General features: G+C 40.7%; 1 protein-coding gene across 1 annotated transcript in view; it reads left to right on the top strand.

Annotated features, from left to right (window-relative positions):
- Positions 1 to 27,353, top strand: part of LOC127198736 (mucin-16-like) — a 234,353-nt gene that overhangs the window by 142,424 nt on the left and 64,576 nt on the right. Inside the window, 15 exon segments of the mRNA XM_051156780.1 lie at positions 7,500 to 7,624; positions 7,833 to 7,900; positions 8,775 to 8,947; positions 9,578 to 9,610; positions 10,509 to 10,527; positions 12,845 to 13,013; positions 13,223 to 13,290; positions 14,258 to 14,430; positions 14,531 to 14,603; positions 18,672 to 18,831; positions 19,041 to 19,108; positions 20,207 to 20,379; positions 20,473 to 20,508; positions 20,735 to 20,859; positions 22,645 to 22,712. Coding sequence (XP_051012737.1) covers positions 7,500 to 7,624; positions 7,833 to 7,900; positions 8,775 to 8,947; positions 9,578 to 9,610; positions 10,509 to 10,527; positions 12,845 to 13,013; positions 13,223 to 13,290; positions 14,258 to 14,430; positions 14,531 to 14,603; positions 18,672 to 18,831; positions 19,041 to 19,108; positions 20,207 to 20,379; positions 20,473 to 20,508; positions 20,735 to 20,859; positions 22,645 to 22,712 — 1,531 coding nt within the window.

The following is a 27,353-nucleotide window of genomic DNA, read 5'->3' as shown; positions in this document are numbered from 1 at the left end:
TGGTTTTAATTTCTTGAGTTCTTTATATTTTGGATAGTAGACCTTTGTCAGATGTAGGGTTGGTGAAGATCTTTTCCCATTCTGTAGGCTGTCGCTTTGTTCTCTTGACAGTGTCACCTGCCTTACAGAAGCTTCTCAGCCTCATGAGGTCCCATTTATTAATTGTTGACATTAAGGCCTGGGCTGTTGGTGTTCTGTTCAGGAAATTGTTTCCTGTGCCTATGTGTCCCAGGCTCTTCCCCACTTTTTCCTCTAACTGAATTAATGTCTCTGGTTTTAAATTGAGGTCTTTAATCCACTTGGACTTGAGTTTTGTGCATGGTGACAAATAAGGGTCTAATTGCATTTTTCTACATGTAGACATCCAGTTAGACCAGCACCATTTGTTAAAGATGCTATCATTTTTCCATTGAATAGATTTGGCTTCTTTGTCAAAAATCAAGTGAGCAAATGTGTGTGGATTCATCTCTGGGTCTTCAATTCGATTCCATTGATCCACCAGTCTATTGCTTTGCCAGTACCATGCTGTTTTAATTACTGTTGCTCTGTAGTACAGCTTGAGATCAGGTATGGAGATTCTTCTGGAGGATCTTTTGTTGTATAGGATTGGTTTTGCTATTCTGGGTTTTTTATTTCTCCATATGAATTTGAGAATTGATCTTTCAATATCTTCAAAATATTTTGTAGGTATTTTGATAGGGATTGCGTTGAATCTGTAAATTGCTTTTGGTAAGATGGCCATTTTTACTATGTTGATTCTCCCGATCCACGAACAAGGTAAATCCCTCCATCTTCTGATGTCATCTTCAATCTCTTTCTTCAGAGGTTTGAAGTTTTTTTCGAATAAGTCCTTCACTTGCTTGGTTAGAGTTACTCCTAGATATGTTATATTGTTTGTGGCGATTGTGAAGGGAGTAGTTTTCCTAATTTCTTCCTCTGCCTGTTTGTCATTTGTATACAGGAAAGCTACTGACTTTTTTGAGTTTATTTTGTATCCTGCCAATTTGCTGAAGGTGTTTATCAGCTGTAGGAGTTCTCTGGTGGAATTTTGGGGTTCACTTATATACACTATCATATCATCTGCAAATAGGGATAATTTGACTTCTTCCTTTCCCATTTGGATCCCCTTGATCTCCTTTTGCTGTCTTATTGCTCTGGCTAGAACTTCAAGAACTATATTGAACAGATATGGGGACAGAGGGCATCCTTGTCTGGTCCCCGATTTTAGAGGGATTTCCTTGAGTATCTCTCCATTTAATTTAATGTTGGCTGTTGGTTTGCTGTATATAGCCTTTATTATGTTTAGATAAGTGCCTTGTATTCCCGATCTCTCCAGCACTTTAAACATAAATGGGTGTGGATTTTGTCAAATGCTTTTTCTGCATCTAAATAGATGATCATGTGGTTTTTCTCTTTCAGTTTGTTTATATGGTGGATTACATTGATGGATTTCCATATGTTAAACCACCCTGCATGCCTGGAATGAAGCCTACCTGGTCATGGTGAATGATGTCTTTGATATGCTTTTGTATTCGCTTTGCAAGTATTTTGTTGAGTACTTTTGCATCAATGTTCATAAGAGAAATTGGTCTGAAGTTCTCTTTTTTTGTTGGGTCTTTGTGGGGTTTAGGTATCAATGTGACTGTGGCCTCATAGAATGAATTTGGTAATATTCCATCCATTTCTATCTGTTGGAATAGCTTGCATAGTATCAGTATTAACTCCTCTTTGAAGGTCTGGTAGAATTCTGGCTGAAACCATCTGGCCCTGGGCTTTTTTTGGGTTGGAGACTATCAATGGTTGCTTCTATTTCTATAGGCAAAATAGGGCTATTTAATTTGTTCATGTGGTCTTGATTCAATTTTGGCAAATGGAATCGGTTGAGGAAATTGTCCATTTCACTTAGATTTTCAAATTTTGTGGCATAAATGCCTTTAAAGTAGGTCCTTATGATTCTTTGTATTTTTTTGGTGTCTGTTGTTGTGTCTCCCTTTTCATTTCTGATTTTGTTTATTTGGATGGTGTTTCTCTGTCTTTTAGTTAGATTGGCTAACGGTTTGTCTATCTTGGTAATTTTCTCAAGGAACCAGCTCTTGGTTTTGTTGATTCTTTGGATTGTTCTCTCTGTTTCTAATTTATTGATTTCAGCCCTGAGTTTGATTATTTCTAGTTGTCTACTCCTCTTGGGTGTTTTCTGCTTCTTTTTTTTCTAAAGCTTCCAGATATGTGTTAAGTCGTTTATGTGGGATGTTTCCATTTTTTTTTAAGGCACTTAGTGCTATGAATTTCCTCTTAGCACTGCTTTCAATGTGTCCCACAAATTTGGGTACGTTGTTCCATCATTTTCATTGAATTTCAGGAAGTCTTTTATTTCTTCCCTTATTTCTTCCATGACCCATGTGTCATTAAGTAGAAAGTTGTTTAGTTTCCACATGTTGGTATGCTTTTTGGTTTTTCTGTTGCTGTTGAAGTCCAGCCTTAGACCATGGTGATCTGATAAGATACAGGGTATTATTTCAATCTTCTTGTATCTGTTGAGGTTTGCTTCATGACCAAATATGTGAACAAATTTTAGAGAACGTTCCATGGGGAGCTGAGAAAAAGTTATACTCCTTATCGTTTAGATGGAAAATTCTGTAGATATCTGTTAGATCCATATGATTCATGACATTGGTTAATGAAGTTATTTCCTGGCTTAATTTTTGATTCAAAGACCTATCCTCGAGTGAAAGTGGGGTGTTGAAGTCTCCCACTATTAATGTGTGGGTATCGATGAGTGGGGCAAGCTTTGTTAATAACTCTTTTACAAATGTGGGAGCCCTTGTATTAGGAGCATAGATGTTCAAAATCGTGATGTTTTCTTGATTGACTTTACCTTTGACGAGTACGAAGTGTCCATCCTCATCTCTTTTGATTAATTTTGGTTGAAAGTCTATTTTATTAGATATTAGATTGGCTACCTCAGCTTGTTTCTTGTGACTATTTGCTTGGAATATATTTCTCCAAGCTTTTACTCTGAGGCAATGTCTGTCCTTGTGGTTGAGATGTGTTTCTTGAATGCAGAAGAATGTTGGGTCATATTTATGCATCCACTCCGTTAGTCTGTGTCTCTTTATTGGAGAATTGAGACCATTGACGTTGAGAGATATTAATGACCAGTGATTGCTAAGTCCTTTCATTTGTGGCATTTGTAATAGTCGAGATTTTGTGAGGTTGTGATTTTGCGATGGCATAGTTATGTAGTTTTGGTTGTAGTTTGACCCATTGGGGTGGAGTTTTCCTTCTAGTAACTTCTGTAAAGCTGGATTTGTGGCTAGGTACTGTTTGAATTTGTTTTTGTCATGGAATATCTTGTTTTCTCCGTCAATGGTTATTGATAATTTCGCTGGGTATAGTAATCTTGACTGGTATCTGTGTTCTCTTAGGGTTTGCAGAACCTCTGTCTAGGCTCTTCTGGCTTTCATGTTCTCTGTTGAGAAGTCCGGAGTAAGTCTGATGGGTTTGCCTTCGTATATTACTCGACCTTTTTCTCTTGCTGCTTTTAATATTTTTTCTTTGTTCTGTATATTTTGTGTTGTTATTATTATGTGGCGGGAAGATTTTCTATTCAGGTCTATTCTATTTGGTGTTCTGTATGCCTCTTGTATGCTCATATGCATCTCCTTCTTCAAATTGGGGAAATTTTCTTCTATTATTCTATTAAAGATGTTTTCTGGGCTGTGGAGTTGGTTGCCTTCTCTTTCCCCTACCCCTATTATTCTCAAGTTTCGTCTTTTCATGGTGTCCTTGATTTCTTGAATGCTCTGTGTCAGGCACTTTTCAGATTTAGAATTTCCCTTGATGGATGTTTCCAGTTCTGCGATTGTATCTTCATCAATTCGTTCTTCCATTTCTTGCAATCTGTTAGATAAGGCCACCTCTGAGATGCTTGCTTTCTTTTCTAATGCTTCTCAATCACGTTTTTCTTCCATGTGTTCCTTTATGATAGCTTCCATCCTTATCTTCAGGTCTTGAACTGTTTTAATGATTTCCTTCATCTGGTTATTTGCATTTTTCTGAAAATTTTCAAATGCCTCTTTATATGACGCTTTTAAATCCTCAGCCCTCTTGTTTGCCTCCTCCTGCATTTGTTTACAGATTTTTTTTTTTCCCTTATCATCTTACTTACTAAGGATTTGAGGTCATTTTCTTGTATATGAATTGTTGTTGGGTTCTCCAGGTTGTTTTCATTGGGATTGCTGGGATCTGGAGATGCCAACCTGTTTTGGTTTTGTTAGCCTTCTCTGGCTGTCCTCTTGTCATTTTGGTGACTCTGGTGTTGGGAGGTGGTTTGTAGTGACCTTCCCTGTTTGAGAGTGGATAGTTGATGCCTGATTAGAGGTAGGGTCCCCTTGCCTGTGGTGGTCAAGGAGTATTTCCCTGGACCAGGCAGGTGATTCAGGTTCTACTCCTGGAGATTTTTCTCAACACCTTAGGCTCCAGGCTGAGTCTTGCAAAGTAGGTTTCTGTTTGGGCCTTTTCACCTTACTGCTGTAATTCAGACCAGCAGTTTTGGTCTCTAGAGTAAGGTCAGCACACACGGTCTCTGGTTGTGTAGGTTGATCCCAGCTGCCTGTCCTTCCTGTTGCTTTGTAGCCAAGACACCAGGTGGATCAAATCTTCTGGGCTGCAGCTGTCTTTTGGCTCTGCCTCTATACTCTCTAGGAGCATGAAGCCTCTCCTATAAATTTGGGAGTTCTTGCTGGGTCTGCAGGAGCTGACCCAGCTAGGATCTGCCTGTTGGAGATTACAGGATCAGTGCCTGGTGGGCCACTGGCAGTATCCAAGGAGGCAGCAATTTCCACGCCCCTGTAAGCCAGGACACTCCCAGACAATGGCGATTCAGACCGCTGGCGAGAATCCCCTGTATCTTTTCTTTCCACCACTGAAAATCAGGATACTCCCCGCTCGCTGTAGGTCAGCAGTTAGGCCCTGCAAGCACAACCCAGGGCTCCCTATATCGTGGGAGGTCCTGTCGTGCCCGCCAGAATGGACCCAGCTAGGTTCTGTTGTTTGGGGAGTGCAGATTCAGTGCCGGCAGCCGAGGTGGGCGGCTGGCTACAATGGCACTTCAGACCGCTGGCAGGAATCCCCTGTATCTTCTCTTTCTGCCAGTGACAGCTAGACTGCTCCCAGCTTGCTTTAGATTTGCAGTTAGACGCTGTAAGCAAGACCCAAGTCTCCTGATAACGTGGGCGATCCCACTGGGCTGTGGGAGCAGTCCACGCTGGTTTCTAACTGCCCGTGTTTGCAGGGTCAATCCTTTGTGTCTGGGTTCAGATTGGGCTCAGGGCGCGGAGCGTGAGCTACACGCCAACTCTAGCTGTTTTTGGTGAGTCCCACCACCTGAGTTTCCACTCAGGCTAGGCAGGTGACCTCTGCAGTTTGGCGTGGTGTGGATGGAGAGGTTCAATGGTAGTTTCACCCTATTTGCTGAGACTCCTCAGGTTGGGGGCTCCAGAAAATCCCCTCCCCAAATGGCGAGTTTGGGTTTTATGTGCTGGCTGCAGCTTGGTTGTGGATTTCGTTTCAGAGATTGGGGTGTGTGCTTAGCACCTCTGGGTTGTTGCTTGTCCCGGGGATAGACCCACGGGTGGTCTGCAGAGTTTGGGGCCCCACTCACCTACAGTTCTCAGAATCCTGCAGTCTGTGGCTCCATTCATGACCCTGGTCACCTCGGAGTAGATCAGCTATGGTGCATACTGGCCGACGCCATCTTGCAAAATCCAGCCGATGATGGTTATGATGGTGGCAACAAAGTGAAAAGAAGAGATCTGATTTAAATACAGAATACTATTCACTATTATACTATGATCCTAACTAGTAGCATTTTATTTCCTTTTGAAATAAGGTTTACAAGTAAGAGAGGTATAAAAAGACTTTTATCCAAATAAGAAAATGGCAGAGAGAGTTTTCTACCTGAATAGTCACCCTATACTCTATATTATGTCGGAGCATCTTCTTGAGCCTTCTGTCCCAATATATCTGACAGACATATTTGTGAGGCAGAAACAGTTGAGGACTTGCTTACTCTGTCTTGGCAGAGGTTGGCCATTGACTCTGCCTGCATCCAAGTTTGCCATTTCTTAGTCAGAATTCTGTGTGTGGTAGAAACAAGGACAGTTTGCCCAATAGCTTGTTTGCCACATCTGAAGCTGTCTCCATAAGGAGGTTCTTTGATGCTCATCATCCTCTCAGAGGTAGGCTGGGTGATGCCAGGTGTTAACCTTCTCATTCGGAAAGCTACTAACATGAACTCCTGGGTAGTACTCAGGTAATCAAGTTTATTCTTTCTCAAGTCTCTAATGAAGTTGAAGAACAGGTAGCTTAGTTTTACAATGAAGCTCAGTTGTTTAGGAGTTATGATGCTTTCAGGTGTAGATAGATGTTTTAAGTTGATAATGACAAGATGTGAGGGAGATTGGTTTATATTCAAAATTTTCGACACACACAGATAGGAAAGATGTTTTCTTCATGACTGTCATATACAAATAGCCAAAATACTAAGAATATAACATTTATATAATTCTTGATTGTGTCATGGTTCTGCTTGCTATAGGTAGTTTGTTATATATGTGTGTAATAATATAATGTATTTGGAAAAATATAAAATGTTAAAAAACTTTTATCACTCATAGTCTAAAGTCAGCATATATCGGTTATACAAAATAAGTACTTTCATTTTTTCATAATGTATGTTTCTCATATTCAACTTTCATTGTCTCTCTTGTCGTTTCTGTCTCCTTTCTCTTCCCTAATAGTCTTTTTAATTTAGTAACTTTTCCATTTTATTTTAAAATCTATATTCTATGATAAGATAAAATGTGTAATATTTGCCTTTTTGAGTGGCTTGCTTCACTTATCATGATACTGTATGATTCTACCTGTTTTGTTTTTGAAAATGCCATATTTTTATTATTTTTATAGTGGGATAATATTCAATTGTGTCTATATTGCACATTTACTGTTTCCATTGATCTGTTGAAGGGCACCGGACCTCTTCCTTTTGAATAGTGCCTGAATGAACATAGCTATGCAGGTGTCTGGTATATATACTAGATTCATTTAGGCAGATCAAAAAGTATTCACTTTTAATTTATGGATTGATTTTTAGAAATAAATCTATCATAAATTCTTATATTCTTCCACTTTTTATAATAAGTACTTCACTTAACTCTGATATTGAGCAAACGTGTTTTGCTTCTGGTATCACAATGCCTAATGCATGATAGAACTACAAGAAATATACTCCTTCCTCCAAGAAAAGAAGGAGTGAAGATATTTCTGGGAAAGCATAGACTCCTCCCCTTTCCTTTTCCTTTTTCAAATTTTTAGTGATTTTCAAATTTTATCTAAGACAGCTATGTGATGCTAGTGGAAGAGTCTGGTAGTGCTGGAAGACACCCAAGTTTACAGAGAAACCAACAGCTCAGTGTGCCTTTCTCCCACCCCCACTCTAGTGCCAGCCTCTCCTCTGGTGCCTTTCACCATCAACTTCACCATCACTAACCTCAAGTATGAGGAGGGCATGCGTCACCCGGGATCCTGGAAGTTCAATGTCACTGAGAGAATTCTACAAAGACTGGTAAGAGCTCTGTGCAGTAGGTGCAAAATTTCTCACAGATGTAACCCTCACCCATCCTGGCTTAGGCCACACCCTTCAAGAAGGCCACACCTACCTCAACATTGTTCCACATAGTCCAGCTTTGCTCACAGATGCTATTCTATTCATCTCAAAACAATCTGTCTTACCTCAGTTGTTCTATTGAAAGCCTTCTCCCCTTTCCCCACAGCTCTGGCCTTTGTTCAATAAAACCAGTATCAGCCTCCTTTATTCTAACTGCAGACTGACCTCACTCAGGTAAGTCCTAACAAAAACCAACCACAGATCCTCAGTCTGTCCCAGACCCAAAGTGTGGATGCCTTCCTTTCTTTTCTCTCTATGTACATTTTCCATGTGTAAACCAGGAAGCACTGGATTGAGCACCCTAGGGGTCCCCTAATGCTACTACCTCCACTTCAGTTATCCCCACAGACTGCAGACCCTCAGCATCAGGTTGTTGACCATTTCCTGCTCATCGATTCTGCACTCCCCCATTGCTTCTTTCATTGTGAAATAAGAGGGAATTTCCTAAATGCTTTCACTTCTATCCTGAGAATGTGGTCTATTATTTTGGGCTAGTATCATTTCTGTCACTGTGATAAAATACCCTTCCCTGAAAATAGGGAGGAAGTAGTCTATTTTAGTTCCAAATTACTATGGACAGTCTGGAATAATTTTCAAGGAAGCCACATCAGCTAACGATTGAGACTGTAAATTCACATCCACAGTCAACAACAGAGAGAAATAAAACCAAGAATATTCTCCCAATTGTACTCAGCTTGACTTCTCTGTTCCTACACACTTCAAAACCAGGTAACAAAGTCCATGTCAGAGACAGCCCCTGCTGTAATTGCTAGGGGACCCTTCATGTGGAATTCAAATGCGTATCAGTACTCCTCCCTCTCTATCCGTCTCATACACATAGTATTTGAACAGTCTTTTTCCACAACACACAGAGATAGCTACCCTTGGTAACTCTAATTATTGGTTATGGTGTTTATGTCCCCAAGGCAACTTCCTTGTTGGAATTTCCTTTTTTTTTTTTTTTTTGAGTTACGGGTTGGGAAAAAGAAAAAAGAAAGAACAAACTGTAGGAGGCAGATCTATCTCAACTATATCGACATTTACTCAGGTCAAAGAAGAATGGAACAGCCACCAGAGTGGATGCCATCTGCACATATCACGCTGACTCCAAAGGCCACAGATTGGACAGGGAACAGCTGTACTGGGAGCTGAGCAGGTTGACTAATGGTGTCACCAGACTGGATCCCTACACCCTGGACAGGAACAGCCTCTATGTCAATGGTAAGCATCTGAAATGTAGCTGAAATTTCCTTAGATAGGCAGTATCTACTCTCTGGCTTTGGTCACCATCAATGCCTGGCTCTTCCAGGGTTTGTCTATGTGTTCAATAGGTGCTGACTCAGGCTGGGATCTTATTTGTTCCTCACTTTGAACTGACTTTACCCTTATTTGATAGAAAATCCTTGATAACACTTTCATCATACCCCAATCCATCATATATCCTTAAGTCTCTCTGCTACTTTAATCAGTTACTTTCCTTATGCAGAGACCTGACTGAAGCAACTTGGAGATAGGCCTATTTTGTCTTATAGTTTTATAAGAGACAAACCACCATAGAGGGAATGGATGGTGGTTGGAACAGTTCCTTCCACAGTAGGGCAAGCTCATGGTTTTGCTTGTTATAGATCAGAAAGCACAGATTATAAACCAGAACCCATGGTAGTATGTCTTTACAATTCAGCTATTGACGCTTTATTACCACCAGCTAGGTCCCATGCCCCTAACCCTCCCAAACAGTGCCACCAGCTTGGAACCAAACACTAGGTCTGGTGAAGGCCATTTTACATTCAATCCACAATACATTCATCTCCCTTAACCCTGACCCTCTCTCACCCTCTGTTGTTACTGCAGGTTTCACAAATCAGAGCTCTGCGTTTACTACCAGCAGTGAGTATTCAACAGATGTTCCATGAGTCTGCCTCCTACACCAAGCAAAGCAGGAGCTCACACCTCCTCATGCATCCCATGTCCTCAGCCTGGAGTAAGGGATCTGGGAGGGCACTTATTTACCTCCTTCTCTGCCCATATTTCCAAGGCAGTCCCAATTTGAACTTTGCATGGAAAATTATAAAAACACTGTCTCTTTCTCCTCTGAGAGTGCCTGGCATTTTCACTTCTGATGGTTTCTTCTTAGCTCCTCCGACTACCACAGTAAACCTGGGAACCTCTGGGGTGTACTCTTTCCCCAGAACGACAGGTAAGTAGTTGTTTGTGGCACCTATGTTAGAAGGAACATGAAAACTGTCAATGTGTACTGAAATATAGGATGTCATAGTAAAAGTCTACCAATTTCATCAACCAAACCCTTATAGAGCAGCTAATTTGTGCCTGACACTGGGAAATATACCAGGAAACACACACACACACACACACACACACACACACACACACACACACACACATACACATACACACACATACACACACACACATACACACATACACACACATACACATACACACACACATACACACACATACACACACACAGATACACACACACATACACACACACATACTCACACACACACATACACACACACACACACACACACATACACACACACACACACACACACACACATACACACACACACACACACCTCTGACCTTATAGTTTATATTCTTATAAACTATGATGGTGTTGATATTGGTGTTTATAAGGTTAATAGTGACAGTGTTATTGATAGCATTGAAGGAAGTAATCATGATTAATGTAATGATTATTGTGAAAGCAAAGTGTTAATAATTTTGATGGTGATGATGTGATGTTCTGTGCTAGTGATGGCCATGATGACGGGGTTTTTGATGATGATAATGATAGCTGCAATGATGATATTGGTGATGCTGATGATAGGGTTAATGTTAGTGAAGATAATTTTGGATGCTAGTGATGATGATGATAATGGTTATGATGATATGACGATGGTGTTGGTGGTAGTTATGTCAATGATTGTGGTGATGATCCTATTAATGGTGGTGGTATTGATGACAATGATGATAGCGGGAGTGACAGTGTTAATGATCTTGGTAGTGATGATGCTAATAATGGTAGTGGTTTGAAGGACGGAGATGATGGCATTGGTAGTGATATTATTGATAATGGTGTTGATGAAGATAATAATAGTTAATGGTGGTTATAGTAGGATAACCATGTTGGGGTTGATAGCAATAATAATGATGGTAAGGATGATGATGGTGATGAAAATGGTGGTGATAATGATAATTGTACTGCTGATGTTGATGATGGCGTTGGTGGTAGTGTTAGTAGTGGTTGTGGTAGTTATGGGGAAGGCATTTATTCTGCTGATTATGATGATTATGGTGATGACGTGGACAATGTTTATGGCAATGGTGACAATGTTGATTATGGTGATGTGTAATGATAATGATTGACAAGATGATAGCAATAATGGTGATGGCAAAAGTGATGATGGTGATGATGCTGGCAACAAAGTGAAAAGATAAGATCTGACTTAAATACAGAATTATATTCACTATTTACTATGAGCCTAACTAGTAGCATTTTATTTCCTTTTGAAATGAGGTTTATAAGTAAGAGAGGTATAAAAAGACTTTTATCCAAATAAGAAAATGACAGAGAGAGTTTTCTACCTGAATAGTCACTCAAAACTCTATATTATGTTGTAGCATCTTCTTGAGCCTTCTGTCCCAATATATCTGACAGACATATTTGTGAGGTAGAAATGGTTGAGGACTTGCTTACCCTGTCTTGGTAGAGTTTGGCCATTGACTCTGCCTGCATCCAAGTTTGCCATTTCTTAGTTAGAATTCTGTGTGTGGTAGAAACAAGGACATTTTGCCCAATAGCTTGTTTGCCACATTTGAAGTTGTGTCCATAAGGAGCTTCTTTGATGCTCATCATCCTCTCAGAGGTAGGCTGGGTGCTGCCAGGTGTTAACCTTCTCATTTGGAAAGCTACTAACATGAACTCCTGGGTAGTACTCAGGTAATCAAGTTTATTCTTTCTCAAGTCTCTGATGGAGTTGAAGAACAGATAGCTAAGTTTTACAATGAGCTTAATTTTTTAGGGGTTATGATGTTTTCAGGTGTAGATAGATGTTTTAAGTTGGTAACGACAAGATGTGAGGGAAATTGATTTATATTCAAAAATTTCCCCACACAAAGATAGGAAAGATGTTTTCTTCATGACTGTCGTATACAAATAGCCAAAATACTAAGAATATAACATTTATATAATTCTTGATTGTGTCATGGTTCTGCTTGTTATAGGTAGTTTGTAATATATGTGTTAATAATATAATGTGTATGGAAAAATATAAAATGTTAAAAAAACTTCTATCACTCATAGTCTAAAGTCAGCATATATCACTCATACAAAATAGTTACTTTCATTATTTCATAATATATGTTTCTCATATTCAACTTTCATTGTCTATTTTTTTATATCTCTCTCGTCTCCTTTCTCTTCCCAAATAGTCTTTCTAATTTAATACATTTTACACTTTATTTTAAAATCTATATTCTGTGATAAGATAAAATGTGTGATATTTGTCTTTTTGAGTGGCTTACTTCACTTATCATGATTCTGTATGGTTCTACCTGTTTTGCTTCTTGCAAATGTCACAATATCATTATTTCTTATAGTGGGATAATATTCAGTTGTGTCTATATTGCACATTTACAGTTTCCTTTCACTTGTTGAAGGGCACAGGGACTCATCTTTTTGAATAGTGCTGGAATAAATATATCTATGCAGTTGTCTGGTATATATACTAGATTCATTTAGGCAGATCAAAAAGTATTCACTTTTAATTTATGGATTGATTTTTAGAAATAAATCTATCATAAATTCTTATATTCTTCCACTTTTTATAATAAGTACTTCACTTAACTCTGATATTGAGCAAACGTGTTTTGCTTCTGGTATCACAATGCCTAATGTATGATAGAACTACAAGAAATATACTCCTTCCTCCAAGAAAAGAAGGAGTGAAGATGTTTCTGGGAAAGCATAGACTCCTCCCCTTTCCTTTTCCTTTTTCAAATTTTTAGTGATTTTCAAATTTTATCTAAGACAGCTATGTGATGCTAGTGGAAGAGTCTGGTAGTGCTGGAAGACACCCAAGTTTACAGAGAAACCAACAGCTCAGTGTGCCTTTCTCCCACCCCCACACTAGTGCCAGCCTCTCCTCTGGTGCCTTTCACCATTAATTTCACCATCACTAACCTCAAGTATGAGGAGGGCATGCGTCACCCGGGATCCTGGAAGTTCAATGCCACTGAGAGAATCCTACAAAGACTGGTAAGAGCTCTGTGCAGTAGGTGTAGACTTTCTCACAGATGTAACCCTTAACCATCCTGGCTTAGGCCACACCCTTCAGGAAGGCCACACCTACCTCAACATTGTTCCACATAGTCCAGCTTTGCTCACAGATGCTATTCCATTTATCTCAAAAACAGTCTGTCTTACCTCAGTTGTTCTATTGACAGCCTTCTCCCCTTTCCCCGCAGCTCTGGCCTTTGTTCAATAAAACCAGTATCAGCCTCCTTTATTCTAACTGCAGACTGACCTTGCTCAGGTAAGTCCTAAGAAATACCAACCACAAATCCTCAATGTGTCCCGAATCCAAAGTGTGGATGCCTTCCTTTATTTTCTCCTGTATGTACATTGCCAATTTGTAAATCAGGAAGCACTGGATCCAGGAGCTAAGAGGTCCCCTAATCCTGCAACCTCCACTTCAGTTACCCCCACAGCCTGCAGACCATTGAGAGGTTGTTGAACATACCCTGCTCATCCATTTTGAACTGCCACCTCCATTCCTTAATTGTGAAATAATAGAAATTTTTTTGGAACTTTGAATTCTGTTTCTGAAATTTCTTTTATGGTATTGTTCTGTTATAATTTCTATCACTGTGATAAAATACCCTGACCAAAAAAAAAGTAGGGAAGAAGTAGTTTATTTTAGTTCAAAACATAATTATTTTCAGGGATGTCACAGCAGCTAATGATTGAGACTGTCACATCACACACACATAGTCAAAAACAGAGAGAAATCTAAGCAAGGATGCGCTCTCATTTATATGCAGCTTGGCATCACTGTTCCTACACAGTTCAGGATCTCTTGCTAAGGTATGGTGCTGGCCACAATGAGCTAAGTTCTCCCACATTACCTGCCTTCATTAACTTCATTCCTCACAGAAGTGACCACAGGTTGAATCAGTATAAATAACCCCTCATTCCTTTTGCTTTAATTCACAAATCCACACCTGTCTCACACATATTATGAAGTCCCCATTCCTTATACCATGAGAGTATAGATTAGTGTCTTGAATTAAAAAAAAAACAAAAACAAACAAACAAAAAAAAAACAACTTCAGGTTCAGAGGCTCCTGGATGTCAGGACATTCAGAGAATCTCAGCCTGATGAATCACCTCTCTACACATCATTGCCTCTCCCTGGCTTCTTCCTCTCCTGCACCATCATCTTAAGATTCTTCCTAGGCAATCTCTTTATTATCATTCCTCTCATTTTTTTTTCTCCTCAGGTCTGAGAAAGATGGAGCAGCCACAGGGGTAGATGCCATCTGCACTCACCATCCAGACCCAACTGGACATGGGCTGGACAAGGAGCGGGTATTCTGGGAATTGAGCATGCTGACTAATGGCGTCACGCAGCTGGGCCCTTACACCTTAGACAATAGCAGTCTGTGCATAAGTGGTGAGCAGTGGCCCTCTGTGCTCTAGTGCACAGCATGCATACTTCCCCGCAACCTACTTTCCTCGCCCACTCCATTCTCACTCTTCCATTTTCTCTTCAGGTTATACACATCAGGTCCCGTCCATCTCATCTACAAGTGAGTATTCTTGGGCCCGTTACATCGTTCCAATGCTGTAAGGCCTAGCCCTGTGAAAGAAAAAGAAATAAAAGCCCACCACCTATATTCAATTCCTGAAGCCCATCTCCAACTAGGGATGTGCAGAAACATATGCCCCTAAAAGCCCTAAGTCTGGCTGGAGGTGTAACTCAATGAAATGGTTGTGCTCAGACAGGAGTTTGGAAAGCAGACATTATTTGCAATCCTAGCTCTAGAAGGAGTAGACAGGAGGGTCTTTGGGATTTAGTGGTCAGTCAGCCTAGTTGAATTGAGGATTGACAGGTCCTAGGACTTTGGAAGGGCAATAAGGGAGTGGAGTAGGAACTGAGCAACCTGACTAATAACTTCACTCATCTGGAATTGAAACTTCACTTATACATTGGGCTTAAAACACAAACTGCAGAGTGCCTGAGGAGAATAATGCCAGAGATGCTAGAGAGATGGCTCAGAAGTTCAGAGCACTAGATGTACTTCCAGAGGACTGGGTTCTCTTCCAAGTGCCTACATGATGCCTCACAGTCATCTATAAGTACAGTTCCAAGGATCAGATGGCTGTTTCTGGCTTCCCTAAGCATGAGGCATGCATATGGTGCATAGACATTCATGTAGACAAAAAAATAATAAAACATAAAATTACAATCTGTTGCTTGAGACTTTTCCTGAAGAAACAGGACACAGAAATATCTATCCCTCCCAGATAGGGAACTAATGACACCCCAAAGTAGCAATTTCACTACTATCCAACTTGGGTAACCAGGGAGATTATTAGGATTATTCACTGGAGCAGGGATGACTCAAAGACAGCTTCCTCATCCATAGCCACGCTAACATGAGTGACACCTCACAAGGGCTTCATCCTTAGACTCTCTACTTGACAGGCAGGTAGCTCACCAGGTCAGATAGTCTGTTCTAGGCAGCTTATCTTGGTCAAGGTGTTTTCCACTAAAGGTTTCTCAATGCTTCTGAAATCTTGAGCCCTCCTAGTTTTAGCTTTCCCAGATGTATGAAGTCTGTTTATTTTGTAAGTCTCATGATCCTCTCCCTCTCCTTCCCAGAATAAATGTTTCAATTCAGAGGAAATTGCTAAATGGCACAAGCCTACCTCACCTATAGTGTGTGATAAACAGAGACTTAGAAGAAAAATAACCCCAACTTTTATGTTCTCTTTCCGATGTCTCTAAGCTAATGGTGTTTCTACTCTAAATCATCTGACAAATTATCTCTACAGCCTCTGTGATAACCACTGCTTCTACAAGAATGACAAGCAACTCCCTCAATCCTACAGGTAGGAATTCTCTCTGAAGATGTTTTCAGTCATTCTAGGATCTTTAGAATAAGGAGAAGGGCGAGGGGTGGAAGAAGTTACATGTTCCATAGGAGCCCAAGGTTGACTCTTGATGACTGTCAGTTTCTTTCCAAGTCACCAAGAGTCCCTTTAATTCTATATAGTCCCTGGCACTCAATCTCTGCTATGTGTTTCTGAAACTTATCTGTGGCCACTGACTTCCAAATTATTTCCCAGCCCTTAGAATGATATGAACAAGTAGGGCTGTTGGCTGAGACTAGATATCAAGTGTGCAGTAACTGCTGTGCTACTAACAGTCTCAGCAAATGATCAAATTCTTATTTTATCAACTGAACAATTCACCTACAGTTTGCTTAAAGGACTCCTGTTATTGAATAAATAAGTGGTTATTCTGGATAATTGTTTTTTGTTTGTTGGTTTTTGTTTTTTCAAGACAGGGTTCCTCTGTGTAGATTTGGCTATTATAGACTTGCTTTGTAGACCAGAATGGCCTGCCTGCCTCTGTCTCCCCAAGTCCTGGGATCACAGGCATGTGCCGCTATACCCAGTTCTGGAAAATTCTTATTGACCACATTCCTAAACATAAACGTATACCAGGTCCTTTACTATGTGTAAAAAACATAATCATATTCTTCCATCAGACTTTTAAAGATTTGATTTCCCCAAAATTGATAAGCCACAATGAGTCAGTCATCTATCAATGAATCCTATATTTTAAGGTGTTTATTTCCACCCCATTGGCAATGTTTTTATTGTGAGAACTGTGAAAATTTTCAGGCTTCTGTGTATGTTCAGTAGGTAAAAGCTGTACACCTGAGTTCAATCCTTGGGCCCCACATGGTAAAAGGAGAAAAGAAATCCCCACAAATGGTTCTATGACCTCCATGTGCACATGCTCACACAAATGTGCATATATCTACCCAACACATCATTCTTTAAAGCTAAAATATTTAAGTTGAAAAAGTATCAGTAAATTTCAAAATAGGGCAAGGAAAACCCACCTGTTACCCTTTGGAATTTAATCTCTGCTGGCGACTTCTCCTAAATCTATATCATATGTTGATGTAAGTGACCACCCCGTCCCCCATTGCATGGCTATGCTAACCTATCACGATTCAAAATCAAAAGCCTTGGCAACAGATGTAGTTTAGCTGATAAACTGCTGGCCTAACATTCCTGAAACTGTAAGTTACACCTCCAACAGCACTTAAACTGGGTATCCTGGCAGATGCCTGTGAATATAGGACTTGGACAATGGAGGCAGGATGATCAGAAAAGTCTGTCATCCTTTTCTGCGTAGTTAGCTGGAGAATGGGATAGGCTGTATGAGATCTTTTCAGAAAAAAATGATAGGATTTATGTAAAAATAGTATTGAAATACAGTGCTTGAAGAATGCTGTCAATAATATAAAAGTAATTAGAAACTAACACAATAGCACAAGCTCACGTGTGTTAAAAGAAAAAGCAATATATAAATACTACAATAAAAAAAGCAAATACTACAATAGAATGTCTGGTATTGAAATTGAACTTGGTTTCTGTGATTTGGGCAAATTATTTGCCATCACATTGGCTCAAGATTTTTTATTTACATTCATTGATTGCAAAATGTGTGCGTGTGTGTGTGTGTGTGTGTGTGTGTGTGTGTGTGTGTGTGTGTGTGTGTTGCATCACTATAAACATGTGGGAGTCAGAAGACAACTTGAAGCTGTCTTTTCTGTCCTTCTACCATGCTGATTTCAGGGATAGAAATGAACTCATCAGGCTTGTCAGCAATCAGTTTAACCCACTAAGCCATTTTTGCCAGTCCTCATTGTCTCAGAATTTGAGTTTGTGAAGTGGGCATCATTATAACTACTTAACCCACAATAACAAATCCACAGCGTGTAAAGCTCTTTAAATAAAATCTCACACATGAGTGACCAACATATATGTTTCCTAAGAATAAGAATAAAAATAAGAATAAAGGCTGGTGTAATAGCTGAGTTCTAAAGTGATTTCCTCGCAAGCTTGAGGATCAGAGTTCAATTCCCCAGGATCCATGTAGGGAGGAGGGAGAAAGAGAATAAAATAATAATAGAGAAAAAAGAAGAGCAGAGAGGAAGGAAGGAAGAAAAGGATAAATGGACGGTCATATACTTATAATCCCAGCTCATGGGAGATGGATTTTTGAGGATCATTGAAACTCACTGGACATTCAGAATCGCCTACTTGATGAGTACTTGGCAATGAAAGACCCTGTCTCAAAAAAGCAACCTGGCCAGCTTCTGAAGAACAACAGCCTAGTTGTCATCTGCCTTTCACATGTGTGCACTCCTACATGCAATGTCCCAAACACATGTGCACAAGCACACACATCTGTTTACATACATGTGGAAACACACTTGTGCATGTGTACTCAATCACAGATATATAGATATATGCAAAAACATACAGATGCACACACACACACACACACACATACACATATACACACTCATGCATGTGCATATATACACACCCAACAGATACATATAATTAATGTCAGAGAGCACATTTTGTTTAAACAAAAACTTAAAAAGGAGAATGTCCTGGAAAGTCAGCTATATTTCCTTTATGGTTGATGGTTTATTTACCAGTCTAAAGTAACTCTATCTATCCCTGGTACTTATCAAATGAGGTTGATGTTTGAGTCTTCTCTATGAGGAAACTGTCCACTTTTGAAAGCACCCTTTCTAAGTAATCGAAGACGACTCAACTCTAGTTCAGAGAGAAAAACTAAGTTAAATAACTTCAGAGCATGTGTCTTCCATATCCCTCCCCTCTTCCTGCAGTAGCGGGTGCTGTGCTGATGTCTTTTACCATCAACTTCACTGTCACTAATCTGGAGTATGTGAAGGACATGGGTCATCCTGCATCCAGGAAGTTCAACGCCACTGAGAGGATCCTTCAGAGACTGGTGAGATATCTACTCCAGTGTGCACTGTCACACACACATAAATGAGAGCTGTACTCACCAACTCATGTCATGACCAGGAACAGGGCCCCAGCTACCTCACAGATAGCTCATAAATGAAGGCCTCACACTGATAGTGACTTGCTCTTCTCACTGATGCCCTACCCCTAAATCCTTAGCATAATTTTCATTCCTCTCCCCTTTCTCCACAGCTCAGGACATTGTTCAGTAAAACCAGCATCGGCTCCCTGTACTCTGGATGCAGACTGACCTTTCTCAGGTGAGATCTTATAATAATAGGCTAGGGGCTGCAGAGATAATTCAGTTAATAAAGTGCTTGCTGTCCAAACATCAGGACCTGAGTTTGATCCCCAGCACACTCAAACAAACAAACAAACAAACAAACAAAACCATTGGTCATAATGACGTGTGCTTGCAAACCCAGCACTAAAGAAGTAGATAGTTGAAGGTCCTGGAGATCAACCTAGCCAAACCAGTGAGTTTCAGGTCACACAGTGAGAGAGACCTGTCTCAAAAACAACACAAACAAGAAAACAAAACAACAACAAGAAAAAACAAGATGGATGGCTCCTAAGAAAAAATAAACACTCTGACTTCCATCTGCATACAGAAGCATAGAACATATACAGTTGTGTGGGCGCGCGCGCGCACACACACACACACACACACACACACACCCCACAAGAATGGTAGATCAGTCTTTCCTCAGGTATTTCTAGGTTCTAGGCCAGTTTGGTCAGCTTGCCTTCTGTGTTCTCAACACTAGGGAATTTCGGACACATTTTCTCTGGTACCACGTTATATATCACCTCCTGATCCTACCGTTTGTCCCCAGCTGTTCCCACAGCCTTCAACCCCCACAGAATCCTAATACTCAGATATCATTAGTTCCTTTATTTTCTTTGACTTAGGAATTGCAGGGTGAGGTTTATAGTTCTGTGCATAGAACTTCTACTAAGACAATGTGTTTTTCCATTTGCTATAATTCCCAATGCTTGTCTTCATCGATTGTAAATATGATCCCTCTAGGCACTGTGACATGAAGTTGTAAGTTTGAGCCTTGCATTACATTTAGCATTTTCACTCCATGTCTGCTCAAGGCTGATGAGTTTAAGACCCAGACAACCAAGCCTATTTAACATATGAAAGCAGACCTGACCACCAGGTTTCCCCAGCATCCCCTAGTACCTAACTGTTACAGAGTATGGCTGGCATACCTCATCCTCTACCCTAAAGTTTTCAGCCCAGAGCCTTGGCTTCTCTTCCACCAGAGGCTCTTCCCTATATAATCTAGACACGTCTGGATCCTTCTCTAGGTAATCCATTTAATATCACTCCCCCTGCCTGCTTTCTCCAGGTCTGAGAACAATGGAACAGCCACAGGAGTAGATGCCATCTGCACCTACCACCCTAATACTTCTAATCAAGTGCTGGACCGAGAGAATGTGTACTGGGAGCTGAAAAGACTGAACAATGGCATCATGCATCTAGGGCCCTACACCCTTGACCAGAACAGTCTCTATGTCAATGGTGAGATATATTTTAGAGCCATAGTGCTTTCCTCCCACACCCCTACTTTCTCAATCCAATCATATTTCCACTATTTTTTCGTTATCTGTGTAGGCTATACACAGCAAATTCTGGCTACCACCCAAAGCAGTGAGTATTCTGAATTTTCATTATTCTTTACTCTGAGCTCACAATTGATCCTGCTTGAAGAAGTTACCTTTTTATGTTAATTTTTGTTTCTGTTTTAAATATGGGAGAAACATCTTGAATTGTTGCTCTAGGTGTGAATACATGGGTCCTGGTGATATGAGTCCTAAACCCTAAATCTAGTTCCAGTATGACTCAAGACTTAACTTCTCTCCTAATCTACTTGCAGCCTCAAGCTCTGTTCTGCTGCTGTGCACTCTTAACTTCACCATCACCAACCTACCCTACATTAAGGACATGTGGATGCCAGGATCTACCAAGTTCAACAATGTAGAAAAAGTCCTGCAGCTTCTGGTGAGACTTCTGTCTACCTCCTTTGCCTTACACACTTCCATCACTTTTGGTCCTGCTATCTCAATCCAGCCATACCGGTCATATGATTGCACTGCTCACCCACTAAAGCCTCATCCACTTCTCTTTCTTGTTTTACCTACCATCACCCACCCACATCCCTTGTGCCACACCCATTGGTGCCCTGCCTACCTATTGCCTCATCTACTCCCTCCAGCCATACTTTCTCCATTGCCTGGCTCACTGGTGCCATATTCACCCACTACAGCTCTGCCTTCTTGGCCCAACCACTGCTGCCTCCTCTACCTCATCCAACACAGCCCACTTGTCTCTAGGTCTATCATTGATGGTTAGCCCACCCACCCAATCCATATCCATGTCCCTCTGTCGCTACACCAACTAGTGCTCACTTGGAGTATTTTATAATACTCAATGATTCTCCACCTAACTTTTCCAGCTCTTCTTGTCTCTTCTTGCCCTATCAACAGATTACCCTCCACCTACTACCCATCTATTCACTAAATCCCTACACACCACCTCCTTGTCTTGTTCTGCCATCTGTTTCCATTCATACTTCTCCTGTGACACTCGACTGTGCTCTGTCCACTCCTTCCAAGCCAACTTGTTTCTCTTGCCTTTCCCTCTGGTGACCTGCCCATCTCTGTTACCCTATCCACTGTTGCCCCCATACACCTAATTCTATCATCTCACCTTCTGCTTGCCCCATCCATTCACTAAGGTCCCACCTATAACACCCCCCCTTCCCTTACCCCAGGTACTGATGCTCACTCACATTCTGGTGTCTACCTACCTGTTCCAGGTCCTACCACACCCCTCTTACCACACTCACTTATTTCTCATTCATGAGTTCAAGCCTGGTTTACAAAGTGAGTCAAGGACAGCCAAGACTATACAGACAATTCCTGTCTTGATTAAAAAACAAACAAACAAACAAAAAGAAAAAAAACTAAAAAGACTTGTTCACCTCTTTTTCCTCACCCCTTCACTAAACCCCTACTAAAACCCCCATCTTGCCATGCTTACTGGTTCCTAACACATCTGCCGTGCTGTAGTTTGCCTCACTTACTTTTTCCAGCCTTGACCACTTTTCTCTAGATTCACCAACTTATGGCCTGACTACCCACTCTATTCCCACTTACCTCTCTTGCCTTTACTATTGGTGAACTACCCACATCCCTTGACCTATCCACAATTGTAGGTTCTACCCACCTACTCCAGCCATACCAGTGTCCTGATTCCCAACCCATTCATTACCCCCGCCCTTAATCTATGACTGCCTATGTCTCCCTCTTCTCCTTCGTTCTGGTGTCTGCCCACATCTGTCATATCACATCAGTACTGGGCCCAACCGTCTCAACCCTTCCTACTTTTTTCTTGCTACACCCACTGGTCCTCCTTCCATCTCCCTTATCCTCATTTATTCCAATCTTGCCACACTCACTAAAGGTCCACCAACACACTCTAACCCTATCTACCTTACATTTGCCCAACCTTCCTATGAAAACCCTGCCCACTTACTTTTACTGTCCTGCCACTGGCTAATACCCACATTCTTATTTTAATACTCATGAGTTCCCTTGCTACAAATTCTTGCTAGTCTACGTCTCTACTGCCTCTCTCACACATCCTGTTGACACACATCTCCTCCTGACACACCTACTATTGCCACAATCGACCACTCCTCATAGCGTCACACTTCTCTCTTGCCCCCTCCCCCTTTCCCCTCTCAGACTATATAGTTAACTGAACCCTATCTTTTCTTCACAGCTCAAACCTTTGTTCCAAAATACCAGTGTTGGCCAATTGTATTCTGGTTGCAGACTGACCTCACTCAGGTGAGATGGATAGACAAGACTACCCATGAAGACATGGTTGAGTTTCTATATTTATTTCTCTATGGTTAGGCCTTCCTTTTGCTCTAAGCCTTTTTGCAGCCCCTGGGTTAGGCCTGTTTCTATTCTTTCTTACTTTTCTGAACTTCAGTCTCTCATGTAGTATGTGTTATTTTCTGTCACTGAAACATGCAAAACAAAAGGCCTTGAAATAATCAACTTACAAAGAGAACATGTTTTTGTTTGAAAAAGCTAGTCTTACAAAAATTAGTATCTGAGCATGACCTTGAACTTGTGATTCTCTTACCTTCACCTCTGGAGTGCTGGGATTGCAGATGTGTGCTACCAGGCCCAGCATATGTGGTGCTAGATGCATGGTACACTGAGTCTTGTGAACACTAGGCCAACACTCTACCAACTGAGCTACATCACAATTCTAAGAGAAAAGTTTAAGTTTTACTACAGATTCAGAGGCACCTCTATCAACAATCAGATGGATCCTTGCTTTTGGTTTGTAGAGGGGCAGCGGAGCTAAACTGACTAAATCCAGACCAAAACCAAAAGAGAACAGGCTGGAGAGCTATAGTTACCTTTAGGACACATCCTGAAATGATCTAAAAACCTTTCACTCAGCCCTTTCTCACCAACAATCCCTACTTCCCAATAGTACCATCGCAGACATACTGCCTTTGCAGTGTAAACATCTGGGGGGATATTTAAGATGTAATGCAGCACAGAATTTCATGAGAATTTATTTGGATATTCTTTCCAAGGAATCACAATTGAAGACCAGTTCTCCCCTGATGGGAAGAGTCATCCTCTTTAACTGAGCATACAGCTTTGGGAGGAATGCTTTTAGACCCTGGGGGGTGGAAGGGTAGAAACCTACTTAGCTAACTAGATCATTCAAATCAACCCTGGTGATCAGTGGAGTAATGATGTCACAGCCAGATGATCCTCACATACAAGCATGGTATTTCTTAGGATTAACATGGCAAGGCAAGTACAAATTACAAATGAAACTTTTTTTTAATAAGGGTCATACCTTGATCCTTTACAATAATTTCTCTACAGCCTTTAAATACAGTTCAAGACACATTCAATTGTTCCCAATAGTTCACACACAAGCAGTTAGTATATGTCAGACACAAGAGTATAGGACAGAGAGATTGCCACATTGGCATTATTATGGACGGTTCTTATATGTACAGTAGGATATTTAACAGTATTGTATTAGTCAGGGTTCCTGAGAGGAACAGAAACTATTGGTTAATGCATATTTCAAAAGGGATTTATTAGGGTGGTTTTTGAGATTCAAGGTTAGTAGTTCAATAATGGCCGTCTGTACTCTAGAGAGGCTTAGTCCAGTAACTGCTCAGTCTACAATAGTAAATGTCTCCACCAGGTACTGCAGGCCTGAAAGACAGTTGAAAAGCTGTTCATCTCCAGTCTATGCTTGAGAGCCAAAGAAGCTGAGTTCTTATGTCAAAAAAGAACAATGAAAGCGGCTTCAGTGGGGTGATGAAGTCGTTAGCAAAGTCCAAAGGCTTCCTGATATATGGGTAGCTGCTAGAAGGTGCCAAACACGTTCAGTGAGGATCTTCCTGATACATGGGCAGCTGCTAGAAGGTGCCAAACATGTTCAGTGTGGATCTTCCTGATACATGGGCAGCTGCTAGAAGGTGCCAAACACGTTCAGTGAGGATCTTCCTGATACATGGGTAGCTGCTAGAAGGTGCCAAACACGTTCAGTGAGGATCTTCCTGATACATGGGTAGCTGCTAGAAGGTGCCAAACACGTTCAGTGTGGATCTTCCTGATACATGGGTAGCTGCTAGAAGGTGCCAAACACGTTCAGTGTGGATCTTCCTGATACATGGGCAGCTGCTAGAAGGTGCCAAACACGTTCAGTGAGGATCTTCCTGATAGATATATGGGCAGCTGCTAGAAGGTGCCAAACACGTTCAGTGTGGATCTTCCTGATACATGGGCAGCTGCTAGAAGGTGCCAAACACGTTCAGTGAGGATCTTCCTGATACATGGGTAGCTGCTAGAAGGTGCCAAACACGTTCAGTGTGGATCTTCCTGATACATGGGGTAGCTGCTAGAAGGTGCCAAACACGTTCAGTGAGGATCTTCCTGATACATGGGCAGCTGCTAGAAGGTGCCAAACATGTTCAGTGTGGATCTTCCTGATACATGGGCAGCTGCTAGAAGGTGCCAAACACGTTCAGTGAGGATCTTCCTGATACATGGGCAGCTGCTAGAAGGTGCCAAACACGTTCAGTGAGGATCTTCCTGATACATGGGCAGCTGCTAGAAGGTGCCAAACACATTCAGTGTGGATGGATCTTCCCACCCCAATTAACCTAATATGCCCTCATGGATGTGAGCAGAGACTTGAGTATGAACAATCCTAGAGTCTGTCAAGTTGACAGTATTAATCATAATACGTGTCTCAGCCCCTAGAAACCTAGCTAGAGACATATATTAATCACTCCACCTTCTCACCTTAAAAGTGACAACAAAAATATCCCTTCACATCATCAAATATGCTCTGGGGAGGGTGCGGCCTACATGTAGTTTCGCATCATAAGGCTCAATGTTTCTCTCATACAATTTTCTCAGATCCCAAGCTTTTTCTTACTTCTATCTTTTGATATTATAAGGTTTCATTCAAAATAAGAGTAATTTTGGAAATCACAAGTAAATGGTGTCATACAATATATATAATTTTAGTACATCTCTTTTAGTCTGTCTTTTGTTTCTATTGAAATTTTGCACAATATATTCTGATCACACTTTCCCTTTCCCATATTTTCCCATCTCCTCCTTACCTCCCCACCCATCCAAGTCCACAACTTATTTCTCTCTCTTTAGAAAACAAACAGGAAAAGAAAGAAAGAAAGAAAGAAAGAAAGAAAGAAAGAAAATGAAAAGACAGGCATATAAAAAACAAACAAACCAGAATTTTAGAAACTGTGAAAGAAAAAACACACAAAAAAAACCCACTCATAAAAACACACTATGTAAAAACACAACATTGGAAACCATAATATACAAGCAAAAGGTCAGTAAAAAATTTTAAAATCCTACAAAACAACATGAAAAAAATATACAAAATCTCCAGAGTTCATTTTGTATTGGCCATCTACCTCAGGACATTGGACCTACCCTTAAGTGTTTGTGGCTTATACCCAACGAGACTCCATTAGAGAAAACGAATTTTTCTTCCCAAACAGTTGTCAGTTGGAGACAGTTCCTTGGCTAGCCATGGGGGATGATGTCTGTTTCCCTATCTCAACACTGGGACGCCACCTGGTTTGGATGCATGCAGGTCCTTTGCATGCTGCCAGTCTCTGAATTCATATGTGTATCAGTCCTGCTGTGTCTAGAAAATACTGTTTTCTTGGTGTCATCAATTCGTCTGACTCTTAAATTCTTTCTGCCTCCTCTTCTGCATAGTTCTGTGAATCTCAAGGGAAAGAGTTTAGCAGCAACATCCTGTTTAGGAATAAATATTCCAAAGTCTCTCACTCTGTACATTGTTCAATTGTTGAGTCTGTTTTAGTTCCCATTGATTGCAGGAGGAAGCTTCTCTGGTGATGACTGAGCAAGACAATTATTATTTATGAATGTAGCAGAACATTGTTAGGAGCCATTTTGCTGTTATGCTCCTTAAGCATAACAACAGTATTTAGTTTTCTTCTGGGGCCATGGCCTATCTAGTCTGAGATTCCTGGCCACCAGAGCAGACAGAGTCACTGAGGGGTTTTCATCTCATGGAGTAGGCTTTAAATCCAATGTGCCAGTTCTTGGTTGCTCCCACATTTGTGCCACTATTACACCAGGGTATCATGCAGGCAGGCTATCATGATAGAACACAGGTTTTGTAGAATAGTGGAGTGGTTACTTTTCTTCTCTTGTAGTGTAGAGAGTACTTTTCAGAATCATGATCACTAGTCAGCAGGAATGAGGGCTCAAGTTAGACATCAGCACAATTACATGTTTATTGAGATATGGAAATGTGGCTTCAACAATAAGGTCTTGCTATCAGTTTGTAGAGAGCATTCAATAGCCTTTGTGGGCTTTCATGAGGGCCTCTTTGGCCATGAACTTAATTAGGTATAACTCATTCCTAGTACTGGAAGTTTCATTTGGAGGCAAAAGATGTCTAGTTGGGGCCATTGTCCCCTTTATTGTTTAGTGACTTTATTTAGATATTTTGTATATATGTATAAATTTTATGATTGTTCTACAGTAATAGGTTTCCATATGACAATTGGAATCTCCTTAGTGTCTGTTATCTCTCATGATATTCACTCCCTTAGCAGCCCTTTCCCCTCCCCTCCACCTAAATCCTCCTGTTCCAGCCTGCCCCTTGTCTATAAGCATATATTCTATTTCTCCTTTCTGAGGAGATTCTTTCTCCTTCATATTCCTTATTATATACAAAACCTCTGGTGTTAAACAAATTGTAACACACCTGTGAAAGGCTTAAAAGCTAAAATCCACATGCAAGAGAATACAGAGAATATTTGTCTACTTGCGTCTGGGTTACCTCACTCAGGATTTTTCTTTTCCTAGATCCATCCATTTACCTGAAAGGTTTACAAATTTACTTTTTTAACAGATGAATAATAT

Source organism: Acomys russatus, chromosome 14 (genome assembly GCF_903995435.1).
Source record: "Acomys russatus chromosome 14, mAcoRus1.1, whole genome shotgun sequence".
In the NCBI taxonomy this organism is placed as follows: Eukaryota; Metazoa; Chordata; class Mammalia; order Rodentia; family Muridae; genus Acomys; species Acomys russatus.
This window is presented reverse-complemented; position numbering and strand designations above follow the sequence as displayed.